Source organism: Papio anubis, chromosome 3, assembly GCF_008728515.1.
Source record: "Papio anubis isolate 15944 chromosome 3, Panubis1.0, whole genome shotgun sequence".
In the NCBI taxonomy this organism is placed as follows: Eukaryota; Metazoa; Chordata; class Mammalia; order Primates; family Cercopithecidae; genus Papio; species Papio anubis.
In genome coordinates this window covers 50,929,327-50,945,355 of record NC_044978.1, presented here as the reverse complement: position 1 = coordinate 50,945,355, position 16,029 = coordinate 50,929,327, and the positions used below count along the sequence as shown (strand labels likewise).

Here is a 16,029-nt window from a genome sequence, read left to right as displayed (position 1 = left end):
CTTCATTAAATTTGACAGAAATGAAATACAGTACTTAAAAAAATGGGGGTGAATTAGTATTTACTTAACCCCCCACCCTTATCCCATTATCATCTCTCAAATGGTTGGCTAACATTTCACAAAATTTGATATTCTTTTTTTCTATGATGTAGCAAGACCCTTCATGTTTGCCCTTTGTCTATGCTTAACTAGAGATTTCAAATGACCACAAACTGTTTCCTTCCCCAAGGTTCACAGGGGAGCAATTCATGCAATTAAACTCTATTTTCTACATCTTGGTAACCTTCCACCCCTAATAGGTAGAAAATCACCTAGACTCACTTTGAAGAAAGCAGGATGTGAGAGATTTGCCCCTAGACAAATTTCTCCTTCTCTATCTCCATCTCCACCCCGTGTTGCTCCACTAAAGCTAAATTTTTCTTAAAGACAGTTTGACTTTCCCAATTAGGGCATCGATTTACATTACCTACCACTGAATCATAAGGATATCCAGTTTTCTTTTTAATTGTTGCTGATTATGGAAATACATTTCTTTCTCAGAATTTCAAGCTTGCAAAAGGAACATCAAAATTTAAAAATGAATGTAATAACTCATGGCAAAAATAGAAGGAAACGTCTGGGTTCATCTAAGATTTATTCAGGCTCCTTGTTAACTATTCCATCACCAATGTCTACTACAGAGGTTTTGTAAATCCCAACATGGTTATCCTTTCCTAGAACTGTTTTAATGTTTAGTTTGAGCAGTTTTCATTTAATCCTCTGAAATACTAATTTTCCCTTTAAAATGTTTAATTAAATTGGGATAAACAAGAAGAGAGTTATCTAGACTTATAAAAACATAAATATAGCATTATTATTAAGGTAATTTTAACTCCAAAGTGAGTAAAGTTTGTGAATTTATAAATGTTTACATGCAATCTACTTAGTCTTCTGGTTATGGCTTTTAATTGGTAACTATTATTATTAATTTACAGAGCTCTCAAAAATGCCACCCCTGCTCTTCTCTTTTTTAAAAATATTTGTGATATGATTCTGCCTCAGTCATTTGAGGAACAAGAAAATGGTGAATATAACAATGGCTGTTAGTCCAATCCCTTAGTGGAACAGTGGACTTATCAAGAACATTCTATAGACAAGGCACTCCGTTAATGGTCTTAAAAATCTGACTTTGATCATGTCTTTTGCAGGAAGATGGATGGAGCTAGAGGTCATTATCCTTAGCAAACTAACACAGGAACAGAAAACCAAATGCTGCATGTTTTCATGTACAAAATGGAGCTAAATGATGACAAATCATGAACACAAAGGGAAACAACAGTCACTGGGCCTACTTGAGGGTGTTTGGAAGGAGGGAGAGAATCAGAAAAAAATAACTTGGGTGCTAGGTTTAGAACCTGGGTGACGAGACAATCTGTACCACAAACCCCCATGACATGAGTTTACCTATGTCACAAACTGCACATGTACCCCGAACTCAAAATAAAAGCTAAAGAAAGAAAAAAGAAAATATAATGAAAAAGAATCTGACCTAAACAAAAAAATCTGGCTTAGTTTCATCTTCCTTCAGCCATTCAAGATATTAATAGATTATTTTTTCACAGGCATTTTCCTGTGAAATAAAATTGGGGCTTAAACAGGTTTAAAACTTAGCACAAGATCACAACACTAAGAATTGTAACACCAAGTTTCAATTCCAGGTTGTTCGCCTCCAAAGCCTAAACTGTAACCACTATGCTAAAATGGTTCAACCCACAAAAACTAGACTGCTAGATCTGAACATAAGACGAAGCACACTCTATTGCATTTTTATCATTTTCCCACTGCCTGGAAATATATCGAAGATGTCTAATCCTCCAAGTTTAACAAGTAAACAGACGATAGACTTTTCTGCTGGAGAAAAAAATTCTTAGACTTCTCAGAAAATCAAGTCAACAAATACTTATTGAGCACCAACAACATGCTAGGAGCTAAATGAGGGGCTGGAAATGCAGCAATGAATAGGTCTCTAGTCTCATGGAACTTCAAATGATGTTTTACTAAAAGTATAAATAGCTACCATTTTTATTGTGTTCTTAATAAATTAAATAAAATAATGCCTTTGCTGCAAGTAACATGGATGGAACTGGAAGTCACTATTTTAAGTGGAATTAAAGAAAAAGAAAGTCAAATACCATATGTTCTCACTTATAAGTGGGAGCTAAATAATGTATACACATAGACATAGAGTGTATAATAATAGACATTGGAGACTCAGAGAGATGAGAGGGTAGGAGGAGGATGAGGGATGAAAATTACCTAATTTCTACAATGTACACTATTTGGGTGATGGTTACACTAAAAGCCCAGACTCCACCACTACACAATATATCCATGTAACACAACTGCATTGTACCCACTAAATCTATTTTTTAAATTTTAATTAAAAAAATAAATGAATTACAGGCAATAAGTAAATTACAGGCAATATCTCAGGCATTGTCCCACTGAAACATCTTAGCCACACAAACTAAAAATTCTTCCATGATTATGCAATTCAGTTAGTGTAGCTTTCTCTTTATAAGTAGCTAAAACTCGGTTAAATGTGATCATATTGATTAAGACAGTGATTCAAATGGCACCCAGAATTAAGTTATCCTTTCCCATATTTAAGGATTTAGTACCTGGCATCTTTTGGGGAATTAGAGTCATATATGGCTTCATATCACTCATGTAATTTTGTTCATGTTCTTTTTGTTTCTTTTTTAAATCAATGAATATTTGTGCCCATTGATAAAAAATGAACAACTTCTCAATTTGGAGACCATAAAGAAATCTAGTTGGAAAACATTATTAATAATCAATCTTGAAAGAAAACTCTTTTCATGACCAACAACAGGCAGCTAACATTATAACACTGGGAGTGACAGCTGCTAACACTACAAAATGTATAAACACAACTTACACACCCACTACATAAAGGTAACTCCACGAATACACATGAGATATAATTCAATATATAGCTAATTTCCAATTAAATAATCTCTAAAATAATTGGGGTTTCCTCTTTAAAAGTCTTGTTCATGTATAATCGACTTAATATTTTACTAGTAAGGTGATTTTTACTATTTAAAAAGATTAGCCATTATATCTAATGGCCAAATACAAAACTGGCATGGAATACAATATTGGATGTCACTCCAAATCCTTCCAGCAGAAATTTGGAACTGTAAGCAAGAAGAACATGATGTGAGAGGCAACCCCACAATGCAAAAAGTCTAAAGACACTTTGTATTCAATCATTTTTGTGTTGTTTCTTCCTTTTTTACATATATAGCTATAATACTCACTTAAGCCCACAGCTGTAATGAGCTTGATCGCAAGTTCAGGGATTTCACATTGAATAAAAAATGGTTCCAGAATGTAGCGTCCAAATGCCAGGGATATCACAGCTGTAGCTGCAGGGCTAAAAAAAAAATGTATATATTTAGATTAACCACAGGGGGGAAAATAGCATTTTTATTAAATTTAATTTCATTAGATTTTTCTACCTTGAGTGTATTTAGCATATGCAACATGTTAAATATGAAAGTCTATAGTTTTCAGAATTCCATACTTGATTAGGTTGTCATAGACATTCCAAATGAAATATTTCCTATAACATTGGTGGCTAGTTTTTAAAATTCACATATTCTTGGGAACAAGGGTAAGTACTACCAACTTTTCCCCTGCTCTCCCATATTTGACTTTTCCTTCAAAATCTGGCTTATTACATGAGATCTTGACAGAGCTAGGCTTACAGGAAGCCATCTTCTTTCTCAAAAAGTCAGTAAATAAATTTCAGCCATATTATGAATTAGTTAATGCCGTACAGATCTAATGTGTCAAGGCATAGTCTAAAGAATGAACACAATACTCAACCTAAAAAATTAGTATTAAGTATTCTCTGGAAATACATGCCTAAATACTTGATGTTGTTTTACTCTTATTTTTTCTGTACAGACAAAAACTCAAAGTCAAGTGATTATTCTTACTCCTATAGTAACAATCAGATATAAAGTATAAATTTAAAAATAATATATTTATTATAATCTTATACAATTAAGTAAATATAAATGGGACAAGAATATGAAATAAATTCAAGTATATAGAAATATAGGTAATACATCTTTCTATTTTAATTCTTCAAATATTTTTATGAGAAAATTGCACAGACCTTTTCATTTTAGATGTATGTATATATGAATGCATATTTTTTCCATAAACATGCAAGTCTGTACAATTATCTAATTTCTTTTTTTTTTTTTTTTCTGAAATGGAGTCTCACTCTGTTGCCTAGACTGGAGTGTAGTGGCACGATCTCAGCTCACTGTAACCTCCGCCTCCCGTGTTCAAGCAATTCTCCTGCCTCAGCCTCCTGAGTAGCTGGGATTACAGGCACAAGCCACCATGCCTGGCTAATTTTTTGTATTTTTAGTACAGACGGGGTCTCACTATATTGGTCAGGCTGGTCTTGAACTCCTGACCTGGTGATCCACCTGCCTCAGCCTCCCAAAGTGCTGGGATTACAGCCATGAGTCACCGCGCCCCCCGGCAATTATCTAATTTCTTATGTCAAACTTCCTTTTTAGCTTCTCTTTCTTCTCGTAGTTACCCAACATTCATGCCTGATCCATAGATTATCAGAAAACCAACCACCATTACATGTTGTCAACTTTGGCTGGCTGATACTGGAGAGCAGCATAAGGTTTTTGATTTTCTTCTTTTCCTAGGCACCCTCCCATCTTCCCCAAACAAAACTGTTTATCCTATTCTCCATCATTTATACAATTTTTGATGTATAATTTGAAATCTGATCATGTCATTTTAGTGCTTTCAAAATATGTTCAGGAAATGCAAAACTCCTTCACATTGCATTCAAGGCTCCATCTGGTCTAAGCTCTCCTTACTTCTTCAGTTAGCTTCCTCCCACTACAAGGATACGAATCTTCTCTGCCTGCAGCCTCTGCAACTCATTGACTATGCTATAAACTTCAGATCTTGGTTCAATTTTCCTTTGCCAGGGAAAGCTTCTCCAACCTCTGACTGGGCCAGATCTCTTGGAGTATATTCATACTGAAGTCCTTTGCCTGTCTTCCACAGTGCTTATCACAGTAGCAATTTTATATTTACCTATGTGATTTCTCAGCTGATAATGATTTCCCCCCACTTGACTCGGAGCTCTAAGGGTACAAAATCGTATCTATCTTAACCACAATTTTATCTCCAGTGTTTAGCGCAGTGTCTAACATATAGTAGAAACCCAATATATATTAAATATATAGTGAACACGCAAATTCGGTTTAATGACCCCTGCTGTGTACGGATAGGTAATATTTCTCTCCTTGAAATCTGTGTTTTACAGATTATTTCTGGCAATACGAACTTAATCTAAAGGTATAATTTTAATGTGAAGTACTTAGGAACTATGGGTATTAGTAACAGAAGAGAAATGTTTAAATACTTAGATATCTTGTCCCTCCTCATGATATTTGTTATTCTACATATTTAAAAGGCCAACTCAGCAAAATCAGTATGCTATGACGAAGAGATATATAAGCATATTTTAAATCTTCTAGAATACAAAGGTACTTTCCTCTGTCCACAGACACACACACACACACACACACACACACACACATACACACAGAGAAAAGTAGCTTTTTTTTTTCTTTTTAATTAAAGTAATAAGTGATTATCAGCTACCTGGGAGCAGAAATCATGACTGATTTCACTTTAGATCTCTTTTTATTGTCATTTACCATTCAGTGGCAGATTGTGGAATAAATAAATTAATAGATGAATATTTTATCTGTGCTACCGTAAGATATAAGCTATATTTATATGGAATGATCGTGTTCATCATAATGCCAAGCAATGAGCCAAAGTTACACACTAATACATGGCTGAAGATGGAGCCAAGTCCAACTGTAGTAAGCTCCAAAGCCCACCAGCCTGACAGGTCAGCAGTGTAAATAAGGAGTACATGTATTTGAATGCTGAGTATGTTATACACAATATATTGTAACTTTAAACTTTCAATTACTTATTCAAAAATAATTTAATATATGCCTAAAAAAGGGCACTGACCTAAGTGCTCTACAGGTTACAAAAAGATCTTATCTTTATATGCTTGAAAGGTTGGCAGTTTTAAAAGGGAAACAAAATATAGACATCTAAAATATTAAGGAAGAATAGAAGGTATCATGTTCAATGTCAAATGTGAAGCAGAGATAGCATTTTCAGAAGAATTTAGAGATGAAAGAAATAACAAATTAGAATAAACAGGAAATTAATTATGAGAAAGATAGGATTTAAGATGACCTTTGAAGAGCAGATAAGATTCAGATAACCAAAAAGGAACAGAAAGTACATTCCTGATACAGGAATTTTAGAAAAGGAAAAAAATACTTACTATTATATCATTATAACAATTTTAAATAATGCAGAGTTGTTTAAAATGAAAAAGACTTCATGAAGTATATACTACTTTGAAGATATTTTTTCTGTTAAAAAAAAAAGATTTCTAACACTGTAAAACTCATGATCAGTGTTAAGGCAGTACTAACTAGCACTTATTGGCACTTACACTTATTGGCACTTAGCCATAAAAGCTCACATGAGCTCTCAATCATGTATGTTTGGTAAGTTTGATAAGAGCAAGTTTCCCTAGTAATATCCATTAAATTCTGTAATCAGAATGTCCACATCACATTTTATAGAAGTAATTAGCATTAAGAAACTGTGACACTCTGAAATGCTCATATGACATCATAAGCTTCCCACAAAGTTGAAGGAAATTTGCTATTCAGAGTGACTTGGCACTATTCAGTTTGATTTTAAACTGAGACAAGCAAGAATGTAAACACATTGTTACAACAATAAAATCAAAAAAGGCGTTTGGAACTGTAGTTCCTGATTTGTTTAACATAAGGAAATGAGTCATTTGACTCTGTCATGCAAACTCTGTTTTTTATAAAGTATAAGCCTTGGTGACCAATTAAGTTGTCAGGCACAGAAGGGTCTTCGTCACAATGACTAAGTAAAATTAAATGCCTTAGTGATATAATCTACAATAAGAGAAAATTCCAATTCCTAGTATAATATTTAATTTGTCTAGTTGGTCAAAAGGTATCCAGGTGAATTTTCATGTTCATATGCTTTCAGGTAAGCATCTTTCTCCTAGAAGTGTCAAAGAGAATAGCTGAGGGTTAAAGAAAGGTAGATCCTTTTAATAGTTTGGCATTGCTGGTGAACTGCTTGTCAGTGACAAAATTGCATCAAAAATATCTTAATCCAGAAAGGCATTTTATCACAAGCTTTATATCCTGAGGTAGACATGTTTACACGTAGTCACATGACATGCATATGTTTAACCAGTTAAAAATAATCAACATGATTCATAAGAATGAATTGGTTTATTTTTTCTTAATTCTTTCTACTATGTTCTTACCGTATTATGAGGAGTTCTACCCAGACTCGTACAAAAGCTGGTAATGGACCAAAGACTTCCAAAATATACGTGTAATGACCTCCAGATTTCTTTATACTTGTTCCCAATTCAGCATAAGACAAGGCTCCTGTGAAATATTTGTCACAAAATGGTACCAATTTAACACATTTTCAAGACACCTAGCATTAAAATGGATACAATAATGTTTATATGCTGCCTGAGATATAACTATCTCCTTTGGTCTGAATGGCATCCTTATTCAAGACAAATAACCGTCATCTAATTGCTAAGACCCGCCAAGTTCCTCTTCTAACATCCTCACAGCTGAGATTTAGTTCACTCTATTTGAACACTATAATTTTACTTGAAATGACAAAGACACGTGTCTACAACAATATCATGTGTTTCAGAATTTTGAGATGAAAACCTGGAAATAGGGGAAAAAGAGAAGAGAGATGTTAATAATATCGACCTATTTTTAGAAGAACACAACCTCACTCCGAGACAAGGCGTTAGTCCAAATGTTTGAGTTAGCTTTTAACTTTTTTTTGAATTATTTTTTGAGAACCCTTCTAATAAATTATGTTTCTGTGGAAAATCGAAATAAATAAGCTGTATCCACTCTTTAGAAAACTATGGACTCTATGCCTTGCAAGATTTCATTTAATTTGTAGGATATATTTTGTCAACAAAATGAATTCTGACTCCTTCTGTTTCTATAAAAGGCTATATTGAATGTTTTTTGAAGTGTACACTCTGGGTTTTTTGTTCTCTTTTTTTTTTTGAGATAGAGTTTCTCGTCACCCAGGCTAGAGTGCAATGGCGCTCTCAGCTCACTGCAACCTCCGCCTCCCAGGTTCAAGCAGTTCTCCTGCCTCAGGGTCCCGAGTAGCTGGGATTACAGGTGGCCACCACCACGCCCAGCTAATTTTCGTATTTTTAGTAAAGATGGGGTTTCACCACGTTGGCCAGGCTGGTCTTGAACTCCTGACCTCAGATGATCCATCCACCTCGGCCTCCCAAAGTGTTGGGATTACAGGCGTGAGCCCTTGCGCCCAGCCAGAATATACTTTTTTTTTTTTTGAGACAGAGTCTCACTCTCTCCCCCAGACTAGAGTTCAGTGGCACAATCTCTGCTCACTGCAACCTCTGCCTCCAGGGTTCAAGCTATTCTCCTGCCTCAGCCTCCCGAGTAGTTGGGATTACAGGTGCCTGCCAGCACGCCCGGCTAATTTTTTGTATTTTTAGTAGAGACCAGGTTTCTCCATGTTGGCCGGGCTGGTCTCGAACTCCCAACCTCAGGTGATCTGCTCGCCTCGGCCTCCCAAAGTGCTGGTATTACAGGCGTGAGCCACTGCACCCAGCCCAGAATATACTTTTTAAATGAGGTGCTATAATTTATATTTGTGTACTTCAGATCGAATTAACTATAAGCTAAATTTTTAATATTTAACGATACAATTCACATAAAATTGGACAAATATGCAATTCCACAAAACCTCAGTTTCACTCTCTGTGAAATGGAGATCTCAGTTTCTACCTCATAAGGGAATTATGTGTATAGATGTGGCAGTGGGTACCTAGGAGAGTACACGGCCTGACACATGGCAAGCATCACATGAAATACAGCTATACTTATTAATTTGAGTAATTAACAAGAAAATAAAAAATATATCCTGTCATTATGTGAAAAGTTCTATCTGTACTGCCAAGTGCTCAAATGTAAGAACACGACTTTTTTCCAAGCTACATCTGAGAATAAAAGTGTAGAGAAGTATTACTGATTAATAATAATTTAGACAGAACTGTCCAACATAAATATAATTTGGATATTCAGTGAAATCTTAGTGTTACATATTTTATATCTGATTTCTAAACTTGTCATGACATCAAAGTCACCTAGGAATAATTGTTTTGTTTTTTTTTTTTGAGAGAGGGTATTGCTCTGTCACCTAGGCTAGAGTGCAGTGGCACAATCTCGCCTCACTGCAGACTCCGCATCCTGAGCTCAAGTGATCCTTCCACCTCAGCCTCCCGAATAGCTGGGGCCACAGGCGTGCACCACCATGCCCAGCTAAATTTTTGTGTATTTTTTGTAGAGACAGGGTTTCGCCATGTTGCCCAGGCTGGTCTGGAACTCCTGCGCTCAAGGGTTCTGTCTGCCTCAGCCTCCCAAAGTGCTGAGATCATAGGCATGAGCCACCATGCTTGGTCTGGGAATGATTTTTAATTCGAAAACACTCAAATGAAAAACAGACTCTAATCAAGAGAGTGTAGATTGTCCACAAGAGAAATTCAAGAATCTCTATCATTTTAAAATTTGCACAAATAATTCCGAAGTAACTAGTCTGCAGACTGATATGTGGGGAACACTTATGTATTTCATCTACCTATAACTAATTATAACGAGTTGCAACTCAGTCTCCATGGGGGAACATTCGCCATGTTGGTAGGCTGTCCAGAAAAGGATCCAATATAAAATGTTATTGGAAAGAGTCTTAAGTACCTCAGAATTTATTGTCAGAGAATCAATACCTAGACCTCTGTATGCTTTGCTGAAACTCCAGCATGGTTGTCCTAGGTTTACACTGAGTTCTGGGGGAATGATTTTCATTTAAAGGTCTAAAGCTTCATAACCATTTTGCCCAGATGAAAAAAGTTCAAAACAAGATGTAAAAATCCATGTATTGACCCTTCACTTAAAAAAAAAAACTATATATATGTATTAAACCAAATGTACAGATTCTTTACAGTTGATCCCAGAGTTCTAGAGTCTTTTTAAAAAGAAGGATTATTTTTTCTTTACATTTTGCTTTGCTTACTGTTAGAGAGGCACTCCTGTCCAGAAGCTTCTGGTAACTTAAGTGACAAATGCAATGCAAATAAAGATAAGTAGATTAATACAAGAGCACACTCCCTTCAATTATTAATCAAAGAACACCAGCTCAAGTGTAATGTTAGCTAGTCTCCTTAGCTGTTTCTCTCTTTTTATTGTTCTTGAGCTTCTGCTTAAGATGATATGTAATACTTATGCATAAGCATATTTTCATAGTGCAAGTCAACATCACTTTAACTAGTTCAATACTCATACTGATCTACTTTATTACATCTGAATAATCTTTTATTATGTGCAAAAATTGAATCCCATAGTGGAAGCTGCATGCACATAAGTATGCAAAGTCCAGTAAACTGGTTGTGGTTTTTCTGATTAGATATTGATTTATTCTGAATATATAAAGTGCTGTAGGAAGATTTAAAGACTGAGGTGCACAAAGTCATTTAAGATGATCAACAATTAGGTTTCTCTTTATCTACAAGTGCATACACCAGAGCTATTTTAAAGTTAATAGTGGCTAAGGGTACTATTAGAGTTTCTCATAATGGTATTACTCCAAATTATTTTATAAAGATGGGAAGTAATACTGGGAAATAATGATACACAAATGTTACTGAATATTTAATAAAGCACAAGTTAGTCATATAAATAATACCACAAACTCTTTCTAAAAACCCCAAATAATTCCTCTATAAATCTTTCTATACTATGACCTTGTTTTAACAAGTTTTATTTAAAATAAATAAATAACTTCTTCCTAAAAATGGAATTTGAGGACCAGGAGCGGTGTCACTGCTTATGCCTGTAATTCCAGCACTTTGGAAGACTGAGGCAGATGGATCATGAGGTCAGGAGATTGAGACCAACCTGGCTAACACAGTGAAACCCCATCTCTACAAAAATACAAAAAATTTGCCAAACATGGTGGCACACACCTCTAGTACCAGCTACTCAGGAGGCTGAGGCAGGAGAATTGCTTGAACCTGGGAGACGGAGGCTGCAGTGAGCCGAGATCACACCACTGCACTCCAGCCTCAGCAACAGAGCGAGACTCCATCTCAAAAAAAAAAAAAAAAAAAGGAATTTGAGTTATCTAGATGAGCGTCAAACCAACGATTTAAAACATCACAAGGCCTGAGTGGAAAGAATGAATGGATTGGTACACATGGGAACAAGAGTTAGTACTTGTTAGTTAGTCCTAGAGTTAGTACTTGTTAGTGTTAGTCCTAGAGTTAAGACAAAGAGCAACTTTAAAGTATAGAATCTTTCCCAAGGAGAGTAAACAAATCTTCATAGCATAAATCAAATTTAATGTTTGACAGTTCACCAGTTTCTATCATCTTTACAACAAACTCAGGTAGCGCTCTAGTAATTTGCCTATTTCATAAGGGGCATTTATTTATCTCTTTATTATTAATTCTCAAATCAACAGAAGAGACATAAATTTTGAAGAAAAATTCATAATTATACTTCTACCAGTTCCCTTAGGATTAATTCAGTGAACAGGTGGACAAATTATCTGTCTCCCTGGAGAACAAGTGAAATATAAATGATAAAAACAGATCTGGGCAAGCACAGAAAACTAACACCCAACTGAAGTTTTAAAACTTACATTGCAAAAGTGTATGGGTATTGAGAAGAGATGAAAGGTGGAAAAGTAATTTGAAATTTGCTCAGGCCATTGCAATATGCCCCATTATGATAGGGATTGAGTTATGCGCCATCATACATTTCTCTCTCATGCCAAGGACTTTTGAAAGGATATTAAGAGGTGACAAGCATATGAACTTAAAAAATATTTTTAAAAAGACTGCCACCCATTTGTTAGGCTAATAAAAAGTCAGTAAGACTTCTGCTGAACACTTCGTTCTATGTCTAAATAGGCCATGCCAGGTTCCACTTCACAGGTGTTTCATTCAACATGCCAGCTGCCAGAGTGCCCAAGCTAAGCACAACTGCCCGGCACAGAAAGTGTGCATGTTTTTTACTGGGTCATGAAAGTTAGTCTTTGCTCTCATCCCACAGGGAAAAGTCAGAAAATAGCCTGTCTTAGTCAGGAAAAGAAAGTACAGCCTGTAGGAAACAATTTGAGGGCGTTCCAGATCACACCAACAGTGGATTCTGCGTCTGGGTAGTTCACGTACCTGAACAAAAATTTTAAAAATTTGGTGTGGCCTTTGCCATCCATTCACTCCTCAAAAATTACCATTTGCTTTCCCAGAAAGCAAGCTTTCCAGTCCCACAGCCACGCCCCCTCCCCCCCAGAGAAAAAGTTGCACTCACCAAATAGTGACAGGACCCCACACACCGTCCAGATGGTCAGAGACATGCCCACGCTGCCTGTGTTCTGGAGCACGCCCTTAGGAGAGATGAAGATTCCTGCTCCAATGATGGTGCCAATGATAATGGAGATTCCCCTCAGTAAAGTGACTTTCCTCTTCAGCTGCACTTTCTCCTGCCCAGGTGGCTCCTTGTTGCCCAGGGAAGGCAGCCTCCTGTTCACATTTCCCTGCAGGTAACCTCCTTTGGAGATGGTGGACACAACAGGCTTTCTGACCATAGTAGGGGCACACGGGGGAAAAATAAAACAGAGGGAAAGAAAACAAAACTTTCAACTTTGGTGTCTCTTGGTGTTACTGATCGAGGTCTTCCTCTTTGCTTTCTTTGCTTTCAGACTGTCTTTCTCAGCCCTATAGTGTTCACAGGTAAAAACCCAAAGGTGTGCTTTATCCTTCACAGCGGCTAATTACTAATCAGAAACACCTGTGTATGCATCGTGCTCCCAGTTCTCCACCTCCTCGTTCTACCGCTGCTGCTGCTGCTGCTGCCGCCCTATCATTACAAACCAGCTCAGCTTCCTCATGGGCTTGTATTTAAGCGCCTGCCTGTCACACCAACTTACTACAGCTAAATGATGATGCAAATTCTCCAGGTTTGCATCAGCCACATGAGAAGGCTCCAGCATTACTCAGCTCTTTTTTTTTCAAAAAAAAAAAAAAAAAAAACAGGAGGAGCTTGTTGCTCAACTGACCTAAGCTTTTTAGAGAACAAAGCACACACTTTAAAGAGACTTTGGCCAATCCAGAAGTAGTAAATTCGGAACAGACCTTCCCAGAGATTTAAAGCAACTCGTAGTGAGCAACAAAAGCTGTTCAAACAAAATGAAACAGGAAATAGTTACTTCATTTTAAGGAGTTTCTTTTTCTTTAATGCATGTATAAAAACATTTTACACGTGACTGTTTTGCGAGTAGAATGTATCCTAAAGCTGCATTTTTTATAACAACACAGTTTGAGTTTCATAATTTGTGTAATGCTTATTTTTATTTTTTATTTTGAGTTTCTTATAAGGCAATACAATCAAATCTAACATTTACAAAATTAAAAAGATTCTACACTTTATACTGTGTCACATACATACAACTGTAAGCCTTCCTCAACATTAAAAGATAAAATTATTTCTTACTACTCATAATAAACCAACATTTTAAATCACATCTGAGTGTGACAAATATAAAATTCACCATGACTCCAGAAAATAGTCATTTTCTGATTCTCATTAGCACAAGGTGATTTTTTTTAACTAATGTAAAAGATACATATTGTTCCTTTTAAAAAAAATTTCTAAGTTCAAAATTACACAATTACAATTACATAAAAATATGCATATAGCAAAAGACTGTAAAGGAAAACACAGAATAGTAGTTACAGAAAGTAATGATATTATGTATGACTTTTTCCACATTATATAAACTATTGTTATATTATGATTATAAATTTAAAATGCATTAAACATGTAAGCTAAGATTAAAATATTTACTTTGTAATTGTCAAAAAGGCAAAACATTTTTAAACCCTTCTAACTTTCTCAACCAAGTGTCAAGAAAAAATAAATACGAAAAGAAAAGAAATCCTAGATATCATTTTTGGCTATAGTTACATGTGGTTTTGAATGCAGTGAGAAGAATTGAATGTTATCATTACCCTGAAGCTAGCTTTATACGCACCATTAAATATGCTTCTGAACCTTTGAACAAAAACCACAAACAAAAAGCCTGTGTGCGAGAGGTTGGCAGGGAAAGAAGGGAGTCAAGTATGGTCAGGATGATCAAAGAAGGAAATAAGAAATTGCCATTAGGAAAGTATCATCGAAAAGGTCAGACCATTTTCTGTTGTGTTGGCACCTGAGAAAATGACACCACCTCAATGCTTTGCCATCCAAATAATTGAGGCAACATTTTCTCCTTTTTAAATTATCTATCTAAATTCTATATAATTGGCTTTGGCTACACCAAGTTAAAGTTTTTATTTAATACTTTCTCTCACTTGTTATGTCTTTCAAAAAACAAAAATGGGTCATTTTCCTCATGCAATCTTGCTAAAACTCCTAAAGAAGGAAGCTAAACAGAGATTCTTTTCCTTCCAATTCTCTTCCTCCTCCTACATCTCCTTTCAACTCACACAATTTTCCTGATTAATGTACCTAAGGGGGAGTGGCTTTTGTTTCCCAATAAGAGAAACATATTAGCTCTGAAGACATATGAGGTAAAAGTAGGACGCTAAGAATCACAGAGAACAGCAACTTTCTTTCTCTAATTAACACAGTGTCACACTTTAATTTTGAATTTTGTTATAAATAACTGAACTAATAAGTTGAGCCAAAGACCCCACTCAGATAGGAAGCTGAATGAATTCTAAAGGACGATTATTCTTTCAATATTAAATAACATTTTCCTCCTCACAGTATTTTTTTAAAATTGTGAAGAAAAATGGCTGATGTTAGACTAAAAACCAAAAGGATTATACTTTCATGTAAGATAGAGGCCACCACTCACAATGTTTGCAAAGCTGCACATTGCTACTAAGGGCAGCAGTGTACCTCTTCTAAGCACCCCAAAATCTGTAGAAAATGCAGTTTATAAAGAAAATGTTGAATTTTCTTGAACTCTTAAAATCGCCATTTCTAAGCTTGTAAACTAAGAGTTTGGATGGTCCTCAAATACTTGTGTAACATAAAAATGTGTTCAAAGCAAATGAATACATATTCTTCGTCCTGTATTAGGCCTTATTTTAAGCATAGCTGTCAAATTATGAGACTATCCTAGTGCAATTCGCAAAAACTTATTTACTGCTTACTGTGTACAAGAAATAGTCCTAGCTTCCTCACAGCATCTCATAATAGAAATAGACATAATGTATAGTGGTAGCTACCATTTTCTAGTAATAATTTCTGTCCCACGGTTATAAATATAGGTATATAATCTAGGCCTGGCCAAATATAATCCATTGTTCTGGCTGCAGAGTACTGGAATATTACCTGAGCTTGGATATTTCTAAACAGAATTAGAATTAGCTTTTTTCATCTGTTGTTGGAGATTGTAAAGATGTGACCTGAGAACAACCCGGTGGCCATGTTCCTTGACGTGTTGCAAATATCCTCATGGAATAAGATTGAATATGCAGAAATTAGAGATATTCAGAAAGTCCAAGTACTATCATGCCCTATCTTAGTTCCTAAAGGACACAGATTGGCTCGGGATCCTGAAGATCTTCATTTGCTTCTGTAAGCTACCTAGTTTCCTTGCCAGGTATGCTACCTAATAACACATCAAAAGTCAATTGCACATGGATCATGGAGCTAAATTTGAACGGCACATCATGAACGTTTCTAGAAATGGGTCACCCAATATAATAGTAATTAGTCACATGTGGTTATCAGCTCTTGA

The 16,029-nt window shown here is 35.7% G+C and overlaps 1 protein-coding gene across 4 annotated transcripts in view; it reads right to left on the bottom strand.

Moving 5' to 3' along the window:
- The window catches only part of SLC7A11 (solute carrier family 7 member 11), a 230,745-nt gene that overhangs the window by 60,496 nt on the left and 154,220 nt on the right, over positions 1-16,029 (bottom strand). For 3 of the 4 annotated variants that reach the window (XM_031664264.1, XM_031664266.1, XM_031664265.1), the window contains 3 exons: positions 12,588-12,856; positions 7,469-7,595; positions 3,327-3,442 (listed from right to left, as the gene is read on the bottom strand). In XM_031664264.1, coding sequence (XP_031520124.1) covers positions 3,327-3,442; positions 7,469-7,595; positions 12,588-12,633 — 289 coding nt within the window. In that variant the 5' untranslated portion in view covers positions 12,634-12,856. Of the gene's footprint in view, positions 1-3,326; positions 3,443-7,468; positions 7,596-12,587; positions 13,931-16,029 lie in introns of those variants that run through there. The other variant, XM_003899196.5, reaches the window with a different exon arrangement.